Raw genomic sequence first — 23,180 nt, forward strand, 5'->3', positions numbered from 1 at the left:
TGGGGACTACTCACATGCCTAGGTGTAACTTGTTTATTTGGGGTCTAAATCCCTGTGTAATTGCTTCCTTAACCTAACTGCTTTACATACCTATGTGTGTATATATATATGTGTATATATATACGCAGATTAATAACTACATCTGTTTGCATACTAAATGCAATTCCGACATAGGCTCTTTCTAGCGGTTTGAAATTACATTTGCTCTGAATTTGCACACTTTTTGTTTACCCAGATCTTAGTTTTTCAGAAATCATGTCCACTAACTGTTGGGTTTAATGCCACAGGAAATTATAAGTGAATTTCCAGTTCAGTGACTGGAGGTTCATTGGTCTTTTATAGTACAAATTTTACAGATGCTCAGGTGTCCTTCAGTGTAGGTGGAAGCCTCAGATTTACTTAATTTGGAAAATAACTAAACATTTCTTGTCAGTTTGCTGAAAAGGCTCACCCTCGGCTCAGAAATAGTGTGGCCAGCAGGAGCAGGGAAGTCATTGTGCCCCAGTACTCAGCCCTGGTTAGACCACACCTTGAGTACTGTGTCCAGTTCTGGGCCACTCAATTTAAGAAGGACATTGAGACTCTTGAATGTGTCCAGAGAAGGCCAACAAGGCTGGTGAGAAGCCTTGAGCACAAGCCCTGTGAGGAGAGGCTGAGGGAGCTGGGGTGGTTTAGCCTGGAGAAGAGAAGGCTCAGGGGAGACCTTATTGCTGTCTACAACTACCTGAAAGGAGGTTGTAGCCAGGAGGGGGTTGGTGTCTTCTCCCAGGCAACCAGCACCAGAACAAGAGGACATAGTCTCAAGCTGTGCCAGGGGAGGTTTAGGCTCGTGGTGAGGAGAAGGTTCTTCACAGAGAGAGTTGTTAGCTGTTGGAATGAGCTGCCCAGGGAGGTGGTGGAGTCACCATCCCTGGAGGTGTTCACGAGGGGATTGAACATGGCACTTGGTGCCATGGTTTAGTAGTCATGAGGGCTGTTGTGACAGGTTGAACTTGATGATCTTTGAGGTCTTTTCCAACCTTATTGATTCTATGATTTAGGCTGGAAAAGACCTTTAAGACAATCCAAGTCCAACCATTTGCCTGATGCTAAACCATGTCCCTCAGCACTACATCTACAAAGTCCTTAAACACCTCCAGGGTTGGTGACTCAACTGCTGCCCTGGCAGCCTATTCCAGGGCTTCACTTTCAGTGAAGAATTTGCTCCTGGTGTCCAACTTAAACCTCTCCTGGTGCAATTTGAAGTTGTTTCCTCTTGTCCTACCACTTGTCACTAAGCAGTCGAGACCAACACCCACGTGGCTCCAGCCTCCTTCCAGGGACTTTCAGAGAGTCAGAACATCTCCCCTGAGCCTTCTTTTCTCCACTCCCGTTCCTTCAGCTGTTCCTCACCAGATCTGTTCTCCAGACCCTTCACCAGTTTCATTGCCTTTCTCTGGACCTACTCCAGCACCTCAGTATCTTTTTTGGAGTGAGGGCTGCAAAACTGAACCTAGTATTCAAGGTGTGACCTCACCAGTGCTGAGAAGAGGGGGACAATCACTTCCCTGGTCCTGCTGGCCACGCTTACCAATACCTATGCATATTCTGATAAGGATTTTTCTGTTGCAACCATTTGCTAGCTTTGTGCTAACACTGCAGTATTTACAAATGCATTAAGTGTGGTAATCATCTTTAAAATGTCTTTGCACAATAAGGCCTTGAGCGACCTGGTCTAGTGGAAGGTGTCCCTGCCCATGGCAGGTGATCTTTAAAGTTCCTTCCAACCTAAACCATTCTATGAATATTGGTTTTCTTATGTCTGTTTTTAATATCTTAATGCCAAATGCTTATAATTTGCTCTCAGGCAAATAATCAACTGCTCTAATTGAATTCAATTTGTCAAGTAGATGAAACAAAAAAGTAATTTGTCCAAAACAAATACTGAGCAGAACAAGGAATATTTGAGTAAGTGATGAGATTTGATAATGATTGTTTCTTAACAGTTATGTGGGCAGAAAAAGCTTTGGGCCATTTGTATTTGTGTGGCTTAGAAATTGTTTCTTGATAATGATGATCTCCATTTGTATGGTTTCCAAATGTGTGGAATCCACATGAAACTGATTTGTAGTGCATTCTGTTAAAAGAGCAGTATCACATCGGCCAAAACACAATTTAATAAGTATTCTTTACTTCAGAATAAATGCCAACATGTAAAAATAAGTCACTGTACTGCTGGCAGACTAGGTTTGAGGAGCTTAATTGTTTGCTTTGTTTTATTCAGGTTTGGCATAAATGTTCAAGCTATTAACTTCACGACCACTGAATTCAGGCTGCTGATTGAATGTTCACACAGGGTAAGATGGCTCATTTTGATAGGAAAAGTGGTTTGACACACTAGAAAAAGCTTTCTTTATCTACCTTGTATCTTGAGTTGTTCCCATGTGCTAATTAAAGCAATTTAAAAGTGTTTTATTGTTTCTTTGTCAGGCTTGTATCTTTGCAGTTATTTTTTTCTGGGTTTTTTTCCTAAGTTTGAGTCTGTTTGGGAAACAGCTATAGGGAGGCAGCCTGTGCCATACCTGCCTGCATGTGTGTGTTTAGGCGTCTATTGTTTGCATTCTGTGTTCGGACTTAGATTTAGCCCTGAGCTAACCCTGAAGTGTCAAACTTTTGAGTTGGGAATGTCAGAAGCTAGATTATGATCTTTTTAGTAGAGGGAAATATAGGCTGCTAGTTAAAGGGAGGAGATAGCTTAACCTGCAGCTCCTGGATCCAGGTTGTAACGTCATGACTTTCTGGTTCTCATTGCCTCATTTTTAACACACGTGTGATAACAGTTGACTGTGCCACACCAGTGCTGAGCTGTGGTTATACCCTGAGCTATTGTGTCATGGGAGAAGTCGAGAAGATGTGTAATGAATTGTTAGGCTCACATTTCAGAGTGAGACTACCTTTGTCAGTAGGGAGTTTGCAAATGCCATACATGGTTGTTTTTTCAATAAATATTGATTGTTAAATGCAGATTCTGAAACTTTTTGTATATTTTCATAAAGTAGACTAAAAACACTTGAAAAGGATCAGAGAAGCCTGACAATAGCCATTGATTGTGGGGAAAAAAAACCCAACAATAAAAAACCTGAGCGAGAGTCCATTTTGTGATGTTATTATCCTTTTTTTGATGGCTGTAGGTGTCTGATCACCCCTTCTAAGAGGAGACTCCCAGTTCTAGAATAGGAAGTTGTAGGGATACTTTCATTTTTTAGATAGGAGGAAAAACAAGCAGCACTATAAAACAAACCAACCCAACCAAAGGAAAAAAAAAAAAAACAACCCACTACGCCCCCAAAACACAACCACCACCCCAAACCACCCCCAGACAAACAAAACGCAACAAAAAAACACTAAACAACCAAAACCCCAAATGTATATTATTTCCAGACTCAGTGAACTTCTGGTAGTTCTGGTCTTCAATTAATGTGGAAGGGCATTCACTGTGGCTTGTTTACAGTGACTCCAATGACCAACATATTAGCCAACAGTCCCTTTCTCACTTAAATTGCAGGTCTTACACTGAGGATATAATGGTTGCCACATTTCTGTGTGCAATCAGTATACTGCCTGTTCTCATTGTGTTTCAGGATTCCTTGAATATGAAAGAGATTATATAATCTCTTTTCCATCTGAACAAATAAAAGCTGTTTTAAAAAACTGAAGTACTACATTCCATATAGGTTTTATGTTGTCAGATTGAAAGACTTCTGTATAGCAAGATAGTTACTGCCCCTTGCCAAAAATATCTTACATGGTATTAAGTGAGTAAAGATGTAGTGCTTTCTTTACTCCGAGTCTTTAAACATGTGTCTTCTGTGAATAAGAAGTGCATTTTTGTTTTAACAGAATGCACGTCAGGAGGATCTCATCAACAAGAAATGCAGTTCTGAGCTGCTTTGGCTGAATTTGCAGCCACTGGAAACCAGAAAAGTTGGTGTAATTTTTACACCAGTTGATTACAAAAGAGTATCGTCCCTTATTTTAATCAGGTAAGTTTCAGTTGTAAGAATGAAGTGGCTCAATGTAAAAGTTCATTTCCAAGGCTTGGAGCAAAGTCAAATGGCCAGAATTTGGAAGTCAGAAAACCTCCAGTTTAATAAAAATTGCTTGAAGGGTGTTAGTGCCTTATGTTGTAGTCACTAAAAAATAGTCGTTGTGTTGTTAAAATGCATGTGAATGTGCTGAGCTTATTTGCAGTTGAGAGAGCGGCACATTGAGTGGTTTTGAGACTTTCAACTTAACTCCATAATGATAGGGTTTAATTATCCAGTGAGTCTCATACGCAGCCACACATTGGTTATCTCCGGAGGAAATGATTGTTTCTGGAAGAAGCAATCATTTTCACTAGGCACTGTTATTATCTGGTGGCAGTGGTCACGAGACTTGTTCCTTCACTGTGGGAAATTCACTGATGAATAGTTCTAGAGTAATCCTGTCTGTATTTAGGGAAAACTATCCAGGTCAGTGGCCAGTGATTCTGTTACTGAAACACTTGTCTTGGATTGGTCCCAGATAGAAAAGTTGCAATTTTTCAACTTTCTTTTGCATTTTGGTAGCCAAATGATTAATTTTTATGTTTTGGCAGAAACAACTTAACTGTTCTGGACATGGTCAATGTAGAAGGCTTTGGAGCCAAAGAACTGCTTAAAGTAGGGGGAAGACTCCCTGGTGCAGGAGGATCTCTTCGATTCAAGGTGCCAGAAGCTACACTAATGGACTGCAGACGACGTGAGTAAGAAGAAATAGGTCTCTGATTTTGTAGCTGGCTGTGTTACTCTGTAGTAATGGTATGGTAATGTTAAGTAAACAGACTGTTGAAATATGAAAAGCTGAAGAGCTAGGTCGTGAAGAGTGTAGATTCTGTTTTCTTTAAACACTGAGGATGATTACAAATCTAGAAATACAATACTGCAGAACAGTCTGTATTAAAATGTTCACTTCTGATTTTTTATTGAAAATAAAAAAAGCAATTTATTTACAAACTTAAGAAAATATTTTTTAAGCACTGTAAAAATTATTATGTGGTGTTTTTATTCTCTTTTCTTTAAGAACTGAAAGACAGCAAGCAAATTCTGTCCATTACGAAGAACTTCAAAGTAGAGAATATTGGGCCTCTTCCTATAACAATTTCATCAATGAAAATCAATGGTTACAGTTGCCAAGGATATGGATTTGAAGTGTTAGACTGTCAGGAATTTTTCCTGGCTCAGAATTCATCACGGGAGATCAGCATTGTGTAAGCACTGACAAATTTGCTGACAAACTAACTTAAGGGGAATTTTGAAATAATTAATTCCAGTAACAGACACTCCAGTAGCACATCCGCACACAGAATTTGGTGAGCTGTGACTATAAATTTCATAAGCCTTTTCCCTTTTCAGTAAGGGTAATACTAACAAATTTATAATAAAATAATGTTTCCTTATAAGACTCCATTATTCTTAGAAAGCAGCATACATGCTTTATCAGTGCATTAGGAAGTAGTAAATTAAAGGAAAAGAGCTGTCATGATAAAAGACTGAGAAATGCTTTGTTGCTGGCTCAGTTTTGGTATTCTTTAGCTTGTTCCATAATCAAGCCTGACCCTAAATTGTTCCTGTTTTCCTAACATTGCCTATAGTCTAGAACTGATTCTTACTACAGTCTTGCTGAGTGAAAGTCATGACTTAAAAGTAGAGTTACTGTATTACAGTAGCTCTGGTTTCATAGCCAAGTATTGTCTCTAGTGACTGGAAAGGCAAGTCATTCTACCAGTACCCATGGCAGTCAAATACATTAATGGTATGGGTCAGGAAATAAATTGAAGAAGAGACAAATCTGGTATTTTTTCTGCTTTTTCTATTTTTACAGCCTCATTCTAGGCTTAATCTAGTACCCAGCACTTTCTGAAGTAACGCTGCCTGTATGCTTGACAACTGTGCTTTTTGTAAAGAGTATTTTGGTTATCATGAGTTGATCATGTGCACCCCCCTGGGGAAAGCAAAACAAGTCATAGTAATGAGAATTTTGTCATGAGTCACAGTAACACCACATATTTTGCTGCTTGAAGATGACCTCGAAATCTTTACGCTGCTAGGTGCTAATACTGTCAAAGTCTAAGCAGGCAGTGGTCACTTCCTTAACTGCCTTTATCTTGGTGTTATTAAATCAAAGTTACCCTGTATTTCTTGGGAAAAATGTGACCAGAAAATTACACTCAGCCTAACAATGGAAAAATAACATTAGCTCTCTCTGCTTTTCCTGACAGATTCACTCCAGACTTTACATCTTCATGGGTAATCCGGGAGCTTACACTGGTGACTGCTGCTGATTTGGAGTTCCACTTCACACTCAATGTAACTCTTCCTCACCATCTGTTACCACTATGTGCAGATGTGGTGCCAGGACCCAGCTGGGAAGAGTCCTTCTGGAGGCTCACTGTCCTCTTTGTAAGGTAATGCTTTTTGGGCCCCTGCAGTAGTTCAAAAGGGACCTGCCAGTGAAAGATCAGCAAGTGCTTTGGCTTGTGTTAGATGTTTATAGTGGTGATGGACTACCTCCCAGGAGTCCTGCCAGCTGATTTGACATCATAGGTGTGATGCAGTAGTGCAGCAGCTCATGATGAAGTTGTTGAGCATTTCTTGGCTGCTTCTCCTGAAAAACTTCCATGTCAAGGCTTTAAAGAAAAAGGGCTGGGGTACCCTCATAGAACACCCAGTGGATAACGCACTTGCTAGAAAACTACTCCCTCCACAGTAGAGATGCACATTTAAGGTACTGGTATCTGAACATCATAAATAAAACCAAGTGGACTAGTAGGTCATCTTCAGGTATTTCTGAAAGGTTAATATAAATTTTATTTATAAAATTTAAGTCAATCAAGTGAGGATCTCCTTTTCTTTGTTCCTTTTTGTTAAAAACTATTTGTTGTTAGCTTTTGCTAGACATACTTGTGCATCTGCATCTCCATGGGCTACCTCAGAAAGATGAGTTGGCTCATGTTAGCTGACTCATTGCGTGCACATGGTAAACTGCTTTTAAGACGACTGTACTTTGTACAACAGTTAGGAGTTCTGCTCCAACACATACTCTTTTTTCTGTCTTTATTTGCTAACCTTTCACACAGTGTAGGGTGAACTGACTATTGTTTGTCACATATGATGCTCAGTGCTTTCATCACACCAGCCAGTCCTAGCAAGCAGTGAATGTGAATGTCATAGTGATATGCATAGGGGCTGGTCCATACCTAAGTAATATCCTGATGCTCACAGTGGTTGTTTTGATACTGAAAACATAACATAAATGAAGTAACAATAATGACTGAAAACAATAATGAAGCAACAATAATGAACCAAAGAAATCTGGAATTTCACATTCTGTTTTCCTGCTGACAAAATTTTTACTTTGCTGAACTGCAAAGATTTGTGTTCTGATCAATTTGTATCTGGTTTTATATGGTAACCCTAATAAATTGGAGAGAAAGAGAGGATATTTTCACCTTCAGTTTTAGTTCAGAAGTATGGTGGCATTTGTAACTCATTTTATGGCAGCATTTTGTCTAGGAACAGAAAGACAGTATTAAACATCAAAAGAATGACATAACTATCATGACTGAACAAAAGCTACTCAGAAGACCAATAAGTATTATAATATGATATATTGTCCTTGTTTTAGTAACTAATCTTAAAGTATTGGCTTTTTTTTAGAATGAATATTTTTCTTTCTAGATATTTTGTTCTGTGTAAAGCTCATAGCTGAGTTATTTTATTGTGATGATAACAAGCAAGGGCTATAAAAGGGGGGGGAGATACCATTAAAATATACATATTTTAAACTGTATTGTGAGTTTTCATATCTGTCTTCTTACTTAAAGTTTACCCACAAAATATTTGAAAGGTACATCTTGTTGCAAGCTTTTTCACTTCTTCACTGAATACTTCTGGAAATTGTAGACACCAGTGTCTGTTTCTTTGGCAGTTTGTCCCTGCTTGGAGTGATTCTGATAGCCTTCCAGCAAGCCCAGTATATTCTAGCAGAGTTTGTGAAATCAAGACAGAGGTCAAATCCTAGTTCTTCGCTGCAGCAGAACAGCAACTCCGTTGATGTCATCAGCTCTGATTCATACAAGTAAAAATATTTATTTCTTCTTATAAATTGCCTTTCATTGTACCCTGTTTATTGTGGAGTGATGCTTTCTACCTTTTTGCATTTCTTTCTCTCTATTTGTATTTCAATTACTGGGGGCTGGTTTAGCAACCTCTTCCAGAGAGCTTTCAGCATTGTTGTGTATATTCATTTCCACAAAAGAGAAATGGAAGAACCTGAGGGTTTATTAATCATGTATGTTGTCAGTAGTACATAAGGTAAAAATTGTGCTATGGAAGTAAAGGAAACGCCATGAGCAGCAGCCATGGGAAGAATGGTAAAATACATTCATGTCCTCATATCTGACCCTTTTACGTTGTCAGTTAGGTTCTTAGACTTGAAACGCATTTATACGCATCAGTGACTGAGCACCTACTTAAGAGTTTTGCTTAATTCCCACTGAAATCAGAATATTTTTGGCCTGCTATCATGCAGTTTAATGGCTTGTGAATAGGCCTCCCTTTCTTTTCTTACAGAATATCTCATAAAACAGTTCATGATAGCTTTGTAGATAAAACAAATCCCAAATAATTGAATTTTCATTCCAGGGGAAGCTGCAAGACATTTATGGATTCATACAGTTCCTCAGATAAAGGTAAAGGGAAGGGCTTCCTGTCTGTAGGCACTTCTTCCAGCCGAAGTCAGAACGCAGCTAAGAGAAGTCCTGCGACATACAGCCACTCTCAGAAGAAACACAAATGTTCGGTTTACTACAGTAAGCAGAAACCAAACACAGCGGCTAGCAGTGCCATTGCAGCTACTGATGAGAAACAGAATCAGATTGCAGAGAACCAAATCTCAGCACCAAAAGAGGACATTTGCACTGATGTTGTCAGTGAGAACTGGGTAACTCTAAAATATGCAAATGGCATAAATGTTAACAAGAATTTAACTCTTCCAGAAAACTTTCTGGGTAAAGATGAAAGTGCACTGAAAAACACAGTTCTCATAAAAAATACTTCTTCAGAATGTGGTCTGAAGGAAGATCTTCAAACATGTATGTTTCCTAAGGAAACTAACCTTAAAAGTTCAGAAAATCTAGTTGAGCTCAAAGAACAGGAGTTCTGTCCTGTGAAGATATCCAAGAAGCTACCCGAAAGTCACTTGTCCAGAAATTCACCTCAGCAACAGCCGGAACTGCAAGAAATTTCCAGGAAACCTAGTGGTAATTTTTAATGTTTCCCACCCCCCCTCCCCCCCCCCCCATTTATGTCAGTTGAAATTACTGGGTGAAATCTTCTGCTCAGCTGACTGTGATCAGGATTTTGGTTTTTTGTGTGAGACAAGGAGATGTGGTATTTCTTGTGTGCTCACTGTGATTTCTCTGTTCACTTTTCTAAGGAAACAGCTTGCATTAGAAGTCGTTTCGTAAATCATAACTTTGGATTTTTGGTTACAGAGCTAAAGCTCGTGTTGGAGTATTTTCATGGTTAAAATAATTGATGTCACAGATCTGCTTATATGAAACAAATTACTCCTGGCAAATATTTAGAAACATCCCACTTTGAAATTTTTCAAGTGCAGTGAATATCTGGCACCTGATTTTTCATCGCCAAACAGAAGTGTTTAGTACTGAGTATTCAGAACTCCTTTGATAAAACCACCTGAAATAACAGCAGCTGGCATCAGAGTGTTGCGAAACTGTATTTTGTAGGAATCAGCAGATCAAGATTTCTCTTAGTAATTGTATAGCTCTATTTTTTTCATCTTGGGGGTTTTTGGTGGGGTTCTTTTTTGTTGTTTGTTTCTTTCTTCCCCCCCCCACTGTGGAACCTCTCTGGAAAATCTTGCCTCTTGACTTCACAACTCAATTTTAGGAACAGATGGAGAGCATATCCCCTGGCTCTACTTAGGTACTTGGCAAAGTAGTTGAACACCGAGTACTGCCATTTCCTGTAGCTATGGCAGAGTTTAGTGAGTGAACCACCACAAAGGGATTTCAGGCTCTACTGATGTGTGTAGTTACCCTGGACATATTGCTAACCTGTTGTTACCTGTGAGATCAACCAACTGTCTTAAGTGGAAACAGGATAATTTTGCATGCTTTTAAAAGTAGTTGGACGCTATTCATGTGCTCCTGTTTGTTCTTTGCTTTGAATTAGGAAATTAGATTGGGGGGGCAAGATCAGTAATTACATCTTAACTGTGTCTGTGAAGCACAGGAAAGTAACTAAGTACAGGCTGTGGAAATAATGGTTATGGATGTGATACATTCAGAATCTGAGATACGCACATGTTTGTATGCTGGAGCACAACAGAGCAGCTTCCTTTGCTTGTTGTCTCTGGTATTTCATTCACTTGGGCTCCTTTTGCAATCATCATGATTTCCTGCTCCAGAGGGAAGAGAGTGGCTGACTCAGAGTTAGGAAGTTGTAGTTTGCTGCTAGATAGGAAACCATAAACACATTTGGGTGTGCCTTTCTCATTAAAGATGACCACCACAATAAGTGGTGACATTTCTCATGCAGAGAGTCTGGGTAACAGATCACTGTGGCTATAATGTAGATACCTGAGATACTGGGAACCAGTCAGAGCTGAAGTTAATTCTGTCCTGTCCAGCATTGGCAGGGCCCACATGGAAAACTGTGATTTGACTGGGCAGCTCATCTAGTTGTTAAGAGAGTTTTACTCTCATTTTCTCATCTCTTCGAGTTTGTTACACAAGAATAATTGTTCTTCCTCACAAGACACTCCAAAAGATGTATTTTTAATGAGGAACTCATCCCAAAGAAAGGCTAACTTCCCTTTTCTTTATAGTCAGTGCAGAGGGTTCTTAATGCAGAGATATGAAGCATTGAGTGGACTGTTCTTATTTTCATCTACCTCTTTCTGAAGTCTCTTCTCCACCCAGTATTTTAGCCCAGTATTCTCTGGCTTCAGATTCTACTTTACAGAGCTGTGTCCTGGGATGCAAAGAGCTCAAATTTAGATGAAATGAGCAGGACCTGGGTAATTTATTCATCTGCTAGGAGTGGTGTGCCCACAAGCATGAGTCAATAAAGAACTACTTTTTGCAGCTGCTGTAAGAATTTGTGTACAGCATTAGCTTTTGGTTTTGGTATTTTCAGCATTAATGGCCTAGAGGTTAGTGTCCCTGTGTTTAGTAAAGCACTACAAGTCTGTTACTGAAGAAAGGTAGAAAATAATATGGTTAAGATTTGGAATTCATTCCCTTCCCAAGCAAACTGATGTTGCTTTTTAATTGTAGGGAATAGCCAGCAAGTGCCTCTCAGGAATGAAACAGAAAACTGTGAGTCTCTAAAAAAGCAGATCAACCTCAAGCCTTCCACAGAGAAAAAAATCAATAAAGGACCCAAGGAAGAGACTCCATGCTGTACAAAGGAGGAGATTACTTCTTCTGAGGTTTCTATTGTGATCTTTCTGCTTTTCAAACCGAAAATGATATTTGTTGTTCATATGTATACACGTGCAGATATGTACATCTTTGTAGAGGCTATTATTTATAGCCATAGATCCGATCAGTGTAAATCAGTTGAATGAGGAAGAGTGCAGTTGTGCAGTCCCATATCCATTGTGTATTAATGCTGCTTTATAGAATGATGAACAGTTTGGGTAAAAATGAAAACAGCCCTTGTATTGTGATATTGGCTGTATCACAATCAGAAATACTCTTCATTATTGTCAGCCGGCACAAGCATACTGGAATCTATTGCCAGCTATCAGCCACAGTAATGATGTGGGAACATACTTAGGGAAGGGGGGCAAGGGGATGTCCTAGATGGGCATATCAGTCTTCATTTGCAGACCTGATCTCCAAATAGAGGGCTTTGCCTCATAAATTTGCATTTGGTAGTATAGTGGGCAGAACAGTTTGGAAGCTGCTGAGAAGGATTATTCTTCATTCCTGGTTTCTGAGCGCAGTAAACACAGAGTTGTACCTTTGTTGCAGACAGCATGAAATGCTTGAAGAACTTCATCTGGTAATTAATAAGACCAAGAATTTGGATTAGGTTTGTTTCCTGTCTACCTGATGGGAATCCCAGTCAAAATGTATGAGAAGGAATTGCTTACCATGCTTGAGGAATATGTATCAGAAAAGGCAGCCAGTCTTTTTTAGGAAGTGTTGTTACAGACTTCTTTCCATGTGTGGCTGATGGTGCTCAGTTTGCTAATATTTGTTGGTTAACTTACCCCATAATTTCCTCAGTTGTAATTCAAATGAATGCTTCCCTCCAGCTGCTGAGGAAAAGGAGGATTTATGGTTGCTGAACTTGCACACAAACTGATCATAAATCTGGCAGATGTTTTTTGGTTTTAGCACATTGGGAATTTTAATGACTGCTTTCATTTTTCTCCCCCTATTTTTTTAATTTCCCTGGAAGTCAGAGTTAGATGCTGTGAGGGGGAAAATGCTAACACTGGGAATTCAAAAATTGCTTTCTCATCAGCAGTTGGTGCCTTGAAGGACATAGTCTTGGAAAGCTGGTCAAATTGATGGTGCTGGAAAGAGGATGTGCTGTGGTAAAGCACTAAATCACTAAGTAACTATGCATTTGGGTCAGTTTTTTTTTGTCCAGAGAAATGTAGCTAGACGAATCCAGTGGAGTTAATTTACTTAATTTTATAATGTATGTATTGTCCCAACTTGTATTTTTATCTTTAGCAAGAAGATGCATATAGGAAGAAGCCACCTCAGGAGAAGAAGGAAGGAAATTTACCAAATATGAATTGGAATAGAAATAGAACATCTAGAAAAAACAAGAAGAAGAATGTTAATATATCTTCAAGGTAGGTATTGCCTCACCAAATTGTGAAGAAATTCAGAGGTACTGTAATGTTTCTGCAGGGTTTGGGTAGTACATTAGGCAGGATTGCTTTGTCTATTTTAAATAAACATTTTAATCCTGGCCTGAGCCTTTATTTTTAAGAATATGCAGTACTAAGTATCACCAGCACACAAAAAAGGATAAAATTTTCCATTTGTAAATCTGCATGTACACAGACTCACCCCATTCTGCACTGCAGTGGTTGCTCTCAGTTATAGTCTGGAATTTACCATTTCTGAAGTTTGGATATTGAGCTTCCTTTCCATTGTGATTGTATGGATAAAATCCATGGTGTGTTCTCTTCAGTGGAAAAAGGAAAACAACATTGTGGAAGCGGTTCCTCCTTCAGGAGAATCATCTGCTACATTGAGTAATGGAGGAAATGTTGTCTCCTAGTGGTTTTGGAAGAGAAAAAGAAATATGTAGGCAGTAGTTTGCATTTTTTCTATAATGACTGAAAAGCTGAGAGCAGCACTGGGCTCAAAAGAATATTGAGAGCACCTTGAGATGCCTTTTTTTTTCCCCTTCCCACCCTGAGGCTGGCTTAAATGCAGTTCTGAAGTCTACTGTAAGCTACTTATGTATTTTAAATGTGGGTTGTTTGGATGGTTATTAAAAAATACCAGTTAGAAAGGCTTGTGAGGAGAAAATCCTCCTCCTCCTTCCCCTCCCCTAGCCCTTTGACTTAAGGTCATGATCCTACAAAGCCTTCACAGACTTAATTTTTATTGTGAGTGGTCCTCTTGAGGTCAGTGGACTTAACCAAGGAGGTTGTAAATCTGAAGGGGCTGTTACAGTTTCGTTATGTGGGAAGTCAGCACGTGTGTAAAACTTTGCAGGATGCACATCTTTGTACATAGGAAAAAATGGAAGCAAAATAATGAAATTTGTTGTCTGTTTCTTGAACTGCTTCAGCTGTTGCTACTTTATGACTTAAGATGTAACCATTTCCTTCCTATAGAAACTTGACACCTGGATTTTATTAGTTTCCTGTTAATACTCTACAATTAAAATACTGGATCCAGATAGTTCAGTTTTAGTAGCAAAAACTTAAGATCACTTCAGATGATGGTTTCATTCTATTTATGTGAAACAGATATAATGTACATACATTTTTCTATGTATGTACATCTTTATATAGTTCTAGACTGTGCTTATCACAGTAAGATATGATTGCCTTCTGCAAGTGCATTAGAGAATGGAGTTGTATACACACACACACTTTGTTTTGCTTCTTCACCTGAGCAGCAGTAGGCTCTGTGTTGGGATGGTGCATTTTTGGGAAAGGTTTTATAGTTTTCTGTTAAGTTAGGCAGTAAGACACCTAATCCTATTCTTTGACCCTGCATCCTGCCTCAATAGTTGTGTGAGTTTGTGTTTAGTGCCTGAAAAAGGAAAATGCCGCTGAAATGTAAACCATAAACATGTTTCTCTGGGTGTGGTTGTACTAGGGTCCCTGAGCAGAGTGAGCTGAAGCATATGTGCAGTGAATTTGAAAGGCCGGATCTAAGAGTGAATATTGGAATAAGAGCATGGTGTCCTCAGGTTAACGGGGAAAACTGTAAAGCAGACCAAAAAGCTGGGAGCTTGTCCATACAGGGAGAAACAGGTACGCAATCTTCATTATTTTAAATGGGGGAAGAAATGGAACATGCCTTTTGTGGCAGTAGAACTGTATTCCTTCCTTGAGAGACTTGTGCCTCTCTCCCTTTCAAACTGTGATGGGACTGGCATGATGCAGTGCCTGAAATAATACCTTCTCACTTCTGAAGGGCTCTATGTGCTTTCTCTGTAGGGTTGGTCGGTGATACAAATCACCAGACGAATCAGTCTGAAGTCATAATCCATCACTCCTGAGTGAAGGACTGGTAGTTTGCTTGTGGGTTCCAATTAAAGCTGCTACTAGCTGAAGCAGAGTACTGCAAAGGCTACCATTAAAATAGGTCATTTTTTTTAGAAACACCTCTAGCTTGGGTTCTCACTTCTTGCTTTTTCATCAGAGTTTTAATCAACTCCTTTAACCCTGGCTTTCAGGAAGAGAAGGGTTGAAGAAGGTATCAGTGGTTATTTTCCTTTGCCTCCCTGACAAGATAGTAAGAGTGGAGAATGTAGCACTTAGGAGTTCATTACTTGCAGCATTTGTCGCTTGCTTTTAGTATGCCTGTTCCTGCAGCCAGGATACATTTCCTGTTTGAAGTATTGACTTTATATTTCAAAGAAGAGAACGGGCTTCCTGTTTCAGACTACTGCCTCAGATTGCACTGTATCCTCACTTGCATTCATTGTACTGGGGATATCACGTAGGCCATAAGCCCCTTATGGTAGGGGCTGGTGTGTTGATCTTGAGGCTATTACTAAATACTATTTTCTGTCCAGTCATTAGTAGATTCAGAGAATCCATGTACATGCATGTTTTAGTTGACTTTTCATGGAATCTTCAGCTGAAAGACTTACTCAGATGTTTTGTCTTGGGTGTTTTGTTGGTTTTTATTACTGTTTTTTTCAATGCCTTTAGAAAGCTTTTATCAACGGTCCAAAAAGAAGTGTTTGGAGAAGTTTTGTTCTGATTCAAGCTCAGATTGTGGAAGTTCATCAGGAAGTGTTCGTGCCAGTCGTGGGAGCTGGGGAAGCTGGAGCAGTACCAGCAGTTCAGATGGAGATAAAAAGCCCATGATTACTGCCAGGCATTTTCTTCCATCCAGTAAGTTCTGCAACTATCACCTCTGCACATTAGTGGGCAGTTTCAGCCGCCTTCTGAATAGAAAGGGGTACCATGGCATGGGGCACATAACTTTCCTGCTGTAGGGAACAGCAGGTTCATGAGAAACATGAGGACAGGTTTAAATGACTTAGTACTTGTGGGGAAAAAAAAAAGGGGGGGGGGGGAAAAACCCCTACCAAACAAACCCAAACATAACCAAACAAACCCACAGATTTTGGGGATGGAGATGAGCTGTTAGGCTACAGAGAAAGTGTCAGGCCCCTCACTGAACAATTAGTTTTCATGGGAAGATGAAAGAATGGAAAGTCACTAGTGAAAGCAATTTCTGCCTTTGAATTTATGTAACATCACATTATTCTCATGAAAGTGTTATGGCTATCTAATAAATCCACAAATGAGGAATATGTGAGAGCAGATCTGACACTACTGGACCTGGATAGCTAAGTGTGTGAAGTATCCGAACCTCAATCTAATAGATAATGAATTACACGTACATTACTTTTCTGTTTGTTCAAATTATAATACCTCTTACAAAAAAAAGTCATTTCAAATTCAGAATTAATTTGAAAGTAGCAAGGAGCCTCTCCATTAAGAGTGTAGTAATAACTTTTAAGTCATAAAATACATTTAGGACCATGTAGACTTAGAGAGCACCCTTTGAAGTGAATGCAGTTAGTGATATTCCAGTCTGAGGAAAACAACCACTGATGATTCTATTTGTGTGTATGGATATTCTGTGCAAACTTCTTTTTTTAGGATCTTTTGATTTTCACAGTCATTCTTTTCTTTAGGAGAGAATATTTCACAAAATGATTTTCCATCTGAAACTCCTATCACTTTAAATCTGTCTCATAACATCTGCAATACCAGGTAAAATTTTTGAACCTACACCTGTAAGGCATTAAAGGAACAGCACCAACCTCAGTTTGATAAATTATGCTTATCTGTTGGCTTGTTGGTTTTTGTGAGCATCTAATTGTCCTTATTTGTTGGAAGAAGAATCTTTTTCAGTACTTGAAAAAATACATCCAAAATGGATTATACTGGGGAAATATGACAAACAATTCCAAATGTAAGATAAAATTGGGGGAAAAAGGAAATTGTTTTTCCCCTCTCGTTTCTTACAGATCTCACCAACTTACACGTCCCTTACGACTTGGTTATAGTAAAGTAATAATGGTTTAAAAAAACAGTGTGGAAGTGAGACTTGCAAGTTGATGTTGTTCTTTTAATCTCCTAGGATATACAGCATGAAAATTGATTCCCCCTTCCCCACATTCTTTTCTACCTCTTTACTATAGTAGAGATAGCATCTTGAAATTCATATTGATACCAGTCCTCATTTCACTTCTCATTCATGACTTTCTGTTTTCACTAGCAGAAGTAATTTAATCCTTTTCCTGTGGGATTCTGGTGCTTGAAAATGTTCCCTTTCCATTCATTTTGACTATTTTATTTGATGGAATTCAATGAGTATGAAATGTTCATGTGTGCCTATGTGTCTTCATGCACATAAAAAGTAAACCTGCCTGAAAGTTGTTGGGAGCATTGAAAGATTATGAGAAACCCTGCTCATCTTCATGGACCGTAGCTTCCTTTCCAGTTTTAGAGAAGAACTGTTCAGTGAATCTGCAGTGGGTTGATACCTTAATAATAGAAGTGGGGCAATTAAAGATGTATTAATTTTAATAATTTTGCATGTAGATGGCTTTTAATTGGAAAAGAAAACCTTTTAAGAAATGGAAGTGGCTAATTCAGAGTAAGGAAATTCAAGAAAAAGTGGGAAAGCAGTAGCAATCGTGGTGTTCACTAGAGTATTTTTTACATCTGTATGATTCCGTTGCATACTTTGGATTATCAAACATAAGTGTCTAGACTTAAGAAATCAAATTTTCTTTTCATTCAGCAGAGACATGAACAGCATCCCCCAATATCCTGAAACGTTATGTCCTAATTTCACTGACATAGCTGCAGATCCTGACAAAAGTAAAGGTCAGTTGCATTATTAATATCTGAATCTTTTTTACACACTTTATCAGGCAGTTTCAGTAATGTGGTTAGTAACACTTTTATACACCAGGTTTATAGACATCCTGTTACTAGAACTTGACTCACTTCGAAAGTTAAGAGCAAAGTTAGCAAAATAAACACTTAAAACCGTCAGTGTGAAGACAGTGTGTAGCTTTCAACTCACATTTTAAATATCCTTTGTTTTTTCCTCCTCTTTTTTTGCTCAGATTTATGTCCAAAAGTAATGTGGTTGGGAGATCAAGAGCTTGGCATCAAATCAGCTATGACCCTTTTTCTCTCTAAATTACCACAGTCAGGACTTTCTTTGAGAGCAATACTGAATGTGGTTGGGTTGGGCTATCAAAAATCTTGAATTTTCGTTGTTCACATCTCAAAGGGAAGTAACACTAATTTGTTGAGGAGGATCCATGAAAGAAACAAGCTACATGGTAAGGTGTAGTTTGACAGCTAGTTAAGACACATGGTTCTTTGTGCAGCCGAGCTGCCCTCCCATGGCTATCCCTTTTGCTTTAGGCTTAACCTGTGTCTGGTAGGATCCACATGCTGCTTAAACTTCTTCCATGGCATCAATATTCATAACATCTCTCACATAAAATAATGGAGTAGAGCTAACTTTGCAACTATTGTCACTGCTAATTTGGAATTTTCCAGCTGCCTGTTCTTACAGTTGGTAGGAACTCAAGTGTCTGTGGGCAGTCAGGGCACTCAGTGCATAGAGAGCAGCACAATGAATATATGCCCTATGGGCTAAATACAGCCTTAACAAGTTCATTTGTTGCTTGGTCATTCTGTTGAAACCACAACCCAGTTCCTGCTGCATTTGTGCATTTGGCCTTCAGAAGTAGTTTGTGACGGATGGCATGGGGGTGATCTGGAGGCTAGTGGGAATCCACCTCCCTGCTGTCTGTCCTGCTGTGAGGAAGGAGTGCAGTGTTGGTGCTGGTGGCTGATGACTTAAAGACTCTTTGTAAGGATTCCTTGCCCTATTTTGTTGAATTTCAGATTCTTGATCCAAGACGTCTCTTTTATATATATTTATTTTTTTAAAATTTATTTATTTATTTATTTTAACTGGTAGAAATTTTCAGGTTTGCTTAAAGGTGGATATTAATCACAATAAAAACAGATTGGTTAGTAATTCTGGATTTTTTTTGTGTGTGTAGCATAGTGTCTGTCTTGTGGATATGAGAATAAAGTGTCATTGTGCTATTCAGTTTGTGGAGTCTCCCCCCTGTTGTTCTGTATTTCATTTCCTTTTCCCTTTTTAGGTCTCTACCCAACAGGAGACTTGTGGCCTGCCCAGCCAGTTTGCATGACAAACAGTTTAAACTACAACCTTGAGAATAATATACCATGCATGATCCAAGAAACCCCCTCTGTCCACAACAGGCAAGTTATGTTTTATGTAAGCAGTATGGATAACACTTTTCAAGTTTCTGTGGTGTGGAAAACTGTACTTGAGTTCATTTTACAATACTTGTAAGGCAGGAGATTGTTCAGTAGCTTCATTGATGATCTGGATGAGGGGATTGAGTCAGTCATTAGCAAATTTGCAGATGACAGCAAGTTGGGAGCGATGAGTTAGAGGGTAGAAGGGCTCTCCAGAGGGATCTTGACTGGCTGGACAGATGGGCAGAGTCCAACATGATGACATTCAACAAGTCCAAGTGCCAGGTGCTGCGCTTTGGCCAGAACAACCCCATGCAGTGCTACAGGCTGGGGTTGGAGTGGCTGGGGAGCAGCCAGACAGAAAGGGACCTGGGGGTACTGGTTGACAGCTGGCTGAACATGAACCAGCAGTGTGCCCAGGTGACCAAGAGGGCCAATGGCATCCTGGCCTGCATCAAGAGTAGTGTGGCCAGCAGGAGCAGGGAAGTCATTGTGCCCCTGTACTCAACACTGGTTAGGCCACACCTTGAGTACTGTGTCCAGTTCTGGGCCCCTCAATTTAAGAAGGACATTGAGACTCTTGAACGTATCCAGAGAAGGGCAACAAGGCTGGTGAGAGGCCTTGAGCACAAGCCCTATGAGGAGAGGCTGAGGGAGCTGGGATTGTTTAGCCTGGAGAAGAGGAGGCTCAGGGGAGACCTACTACTGTCTCCAACTACCTGAAGGGAGGTTGTAGCCAGGAGGGGGGCTACAAGAGGACATAGTCTCAAGCTGCGCCAGGGGAAGTTTAGGCTCGAGGTGAGGAGAAAGTTCTTCACAGAGAGAGTTGGAATGTGCTGCCCAGGGAGGTGGTGGAGTCACCATCCCTGGAGGTGTTTGAGAGGGGATTGGACATGGCCCTTGGTGCCATGGTTTAGTAGTCATGAGGTCTGTGGTGACAGTTTGGACTTGATAATCTTTGAGGTCTCTTCCAACCTTATTGATTCTATGATTATTTCTATGTCACTTCAGTTTTAGTTGTAGCTGTTTATGCTCTTTCATTAGTATATCATGATTAATTTTCCTAAGACAAAGTCACTACTGTTCCTGATCATATCTGTATATTCCAGAATGTCTTTCAGATGTCATTAAGTGCTTTTTGGAAAGCTCTTGTTTTCTTCCCCTTCTTTTCAATGGCCAGGTGGAGCACCTGACTCTTAGGTTTATTGTCCTCTTGATAAATATATATCCCCGGGTGTACTACAGTTAAATGGCATAAACAGACATTGTTTAATAAAGGCAAGCAGTCCAGTTTGAAGGTAGTATAAAAGTTAAATAGATCTCACTGTTTCAGACTCTGTAGATTTGGGTTGATCTTCCTGTAGTTATGAACTTGAGTAATTCTTACTCTTCAGTTTTTCCACACTGCAAATTTAATGAAAGACACACTACAAACTTGTGAGATGAAATACTCTGCCATCACATGGCAGTGAAATACAACCAGTTCTTCAGGTCATATGCTGTCATTTGAAGTGACAGTGGTAACACAGAAACCCTCAAGTGATGGTCTTGTGACCTAAATGAGCCTGCTAACCTCAGTTCTAACTTGTCAACAGACTGCAGCCCTAATGATTGGCAGCAATGGCCAATGGTCAGTCAGACTCTGAAGTCAGATGAAATACATGGTGATTTGTGGCAGACTCTGTGTTGCACTACTTTGCTTTCATACAGCTATCTCCACTAGGCCTTTATGTGCAAAATTGGTTTATTTATTCAGATATAGTAGTGATTATATAGCTTCTTGCCTAAATAGTAAAACTGAACTAGCACAACATGGAATCCTTTTATGTTGCTTACCTTGCCCAGATTACTTGTACTACTTCAGGCTCACTGCATAGCAGGGCTCATTTCACTTCTGACATATCTCTGAAGAATTACTTTTCAAAAGTAGTCTTCTTGAAATGCTGAAATAATTCTAATTAAAGCACATATAATCCCTACAAATTAATGTGTAGTTTAACAAACATAATGGTTTAACAACACTTCAACACATATGGTTGAAAAGTAGCAAACCACATTTTAATTGCTATTCTTAAGCATTCAAATGCTTGAGGAATGGAGAACCACAGAATGTTAAGGGTTGGAAGGGACTTTAAAAGCTCATCCAGTCCAGCCCCCATGGCAGGGGAGAATCACTTAGAGCAGGTCACATAGGAATGTGTCCAGGTAGACTTCGAATATCTCCAGAGGACACTTCACAGCCTTTCTGGGCTGCCTGTTCCAGTGCTCTGTCATGCAGTGGAAAAGGTTTTTCCTTATGTTTATATGGAACCTCCTATGCACTGGCTTGCACCCATTGCCCCTTGTCCTGTCATTGGACATCACTGAGAAGAGCCTGGCTCTGTCCTCCCAAGACTTGCCTGTCATATATTTATAAACATTAATGAGGTCACCTCTCAGTCTCTTCTCCAAGCTAAAGAGCCCCAGCTTCCTCAGCATTTCCTCACAAAGGGAGATGTTCTTTCTTCTAATACATCCCAGGATGTCATTGGTCTTCTTGGCCTCAAGGGCACATTGCTGGCTCATGGGGATCCTGCCACCAGGACTCCTAGCTCCTTTTCCTCAGAGCGGCTCTCCAACAGATCGGCCCTCAATCTATACTGATATGTGAGGTTGTTCTTTTCCAGGTGCAAGACTCTACACTTGTTCTTTTTGTATTTCATCAAATTTCTCCCTGCCCAACTCTCTGGCCTCTCTGAATTCTTTCCTTCAACCAGTTCACAGTCTACCTCACTACCCAATCATCTAGACCACACTTCCTCTGTTCAGCTACAAGCTGTGGGAAGTAGTGTCAAATGCTTTCCTCAGATCAAGATAAACCACATCCACTGCACTGCCATCATGTATCCTTCTATTTAAAATCACATTTTTGCAGTTAGTTGCTGCAGGACTCTGGTAGCTGTCATTACAAGTTGTTCATCCTGTCAGAGGAGAAAAAAAATAGCTCAGTGAAGAAGTTGTGATTATCAACTGTGTGTAGTGGCACAGAGTAGATACTGGCAGAACTGGCAAGCAGGATGTGAAAAGCCTCATCACCAGCTACAGACATTTTGCATTCAACAGCTTTACATTAAATATTTTTTTTACAATTCTTTTCAGAAGTTCTGTGAGTTATTCTGACGCAGCCTTTTCTCTTTCTTGGGACAGCTTCATTGACTGGAACGCAGCTTGTGACAGCCAGTTTTCCAACATGTATTGTCCAGTAGAGATGAATGAATATGGTGCTTTCTCAGAAGGTAGGATGAAATAAAGCTTATGAATTATCACTGAGCATGTTTTTTAATCTTACCTTTTGTAGAACAAAAGGCTGAGCATGTTCATAAACATCTGGACATTCGTTGCTTAAGTGGACTTTACAGTTTCCAGCTGAGCGGGTGCTGTGTAGTAATAAACAACGTCTGCGTGTGGTGGATGAGAAGACTAATCTTCATATGGAGTTATTAAGCTTGAAATGCCAATATACAGGACTCTGAGAGGGAGTAGAAATGCTCGTGACCACAGTATTACACAAATCTTTTTGCACAATTTTCTTTGTTTCCCTTCTGGCAGACTTCTGCCTTCCAGCGTGTGAAACAGAATGCCTCTTGTGACCAATTACCTTTCCAGGCTAGAGTTTCTTGGCTCAGAAAGCACACTGGCAGCAACATAGAATTCTTTAGCATTACCTAAGCAATAATTAAAGGTCAGGCCACAGTATCACAGGCAGCGCAGAGGTCCCTCGGGTGCTTAGAGCTGAGGTATGTTGGCAATGAAGCCCGGGCAGGCTCTGCCATGCACGTTCTGTGGCTAATAAAGACTGGTTTCCAGTAGAGAGATTGCCAACTCTTTATGCCGTCCTTCTGATAGCAATTTGTTAGTGGGTCCCTACTACAGACTGGTAGTCTTGTTAACAGAAGTTTTTATGCTTTGCTGCTTTGCTTGCCTGAACTCACTGAAGGCTTAGATCGGTTCCAGCCTGGCTCGCTCCAAGAAGATTCAATGCTCCTGCATGGAAATGTTAGTAGTGTTTATGCTGCAAAAGCCTTATTTTGTCTTCCTGCTTTTATCAACTGCAG

The 23,180-nt window shown here is 39.8% G+C and overlaps 1 protein-coding gene across 1 annotated transcript in view; it reads left to right on the forward strand.

Moving 5' to 3' along the window:
- TMEM131L (transmembrane 131 like) overlaps positions 1-23,180 on the forward strand; it is an 85,984-nt gene that overhangs the window by 60,840 nt on the left and 1,964 nt on the right. The window contains exons 19-33 of the mRNA XM_054165391.1: positions 2,264-2,336; positions 3,880-4,022; positions 4,619-4,761; positions 5,083-5,269; positions 6,281-6,466; positions 7,990-8,139; positions 8,706-9,322; positions 11,366-11,520; positions 12,782-12,906; positions 14,396-14,553; positions 15,460-15,645; positions 16,458-16,536; positions 17,573-17,658; positions 18,966-19,086; positions 22,273-22,361. Of these exons, the coding sequence (XP_054021366.1) occupies positions 2,264-2,336; positions 3,880-4,022; positions 4,619-4,761; positions 5,083-5,269; positions 6,281-6,466; positions 7,990-8,139; positions 8,706-9,322; positions 11,366-11,520; positions 12,782-12,906; positions 14,396-14,553; positions 15,460-15,645; positions 16,458-16,536; positions 17,573-17,658; positions 18,966-19,086; positions 22,273-22,361 (2,498 nt within the window). The remainder of the gene's footprint in view (positions 1-2,263; positions 2,337-3,879; positions 4,023-4,618; positions 4,762-5,082; positions 5,270-6,280; positions 6,467-7,989; positions 8,140-8,705; positions 9,323-11,365; positions 11,521-12,781; positions 12,907-14,395; positions 14,554-15,459; positions 15,646-16,457; positions 16,537-17,572; positions 17,659-18,965; positions 19,087-22,272; positions 22,362-23,180) is intronic.

Source organism: Dryobates pubescens, chromosome 1, assembly GCF_014839835.1.
Source record: "Dryobates pubescens isolate bDryPub1 chromosome 1, bDryPub1.pri, whole genome shotgun sequence".
NCBI lineage: Eukaryota > Metazoa > Chordata > Aves > Piciformes > Picidae > Dryobates > Dryobates pubescens.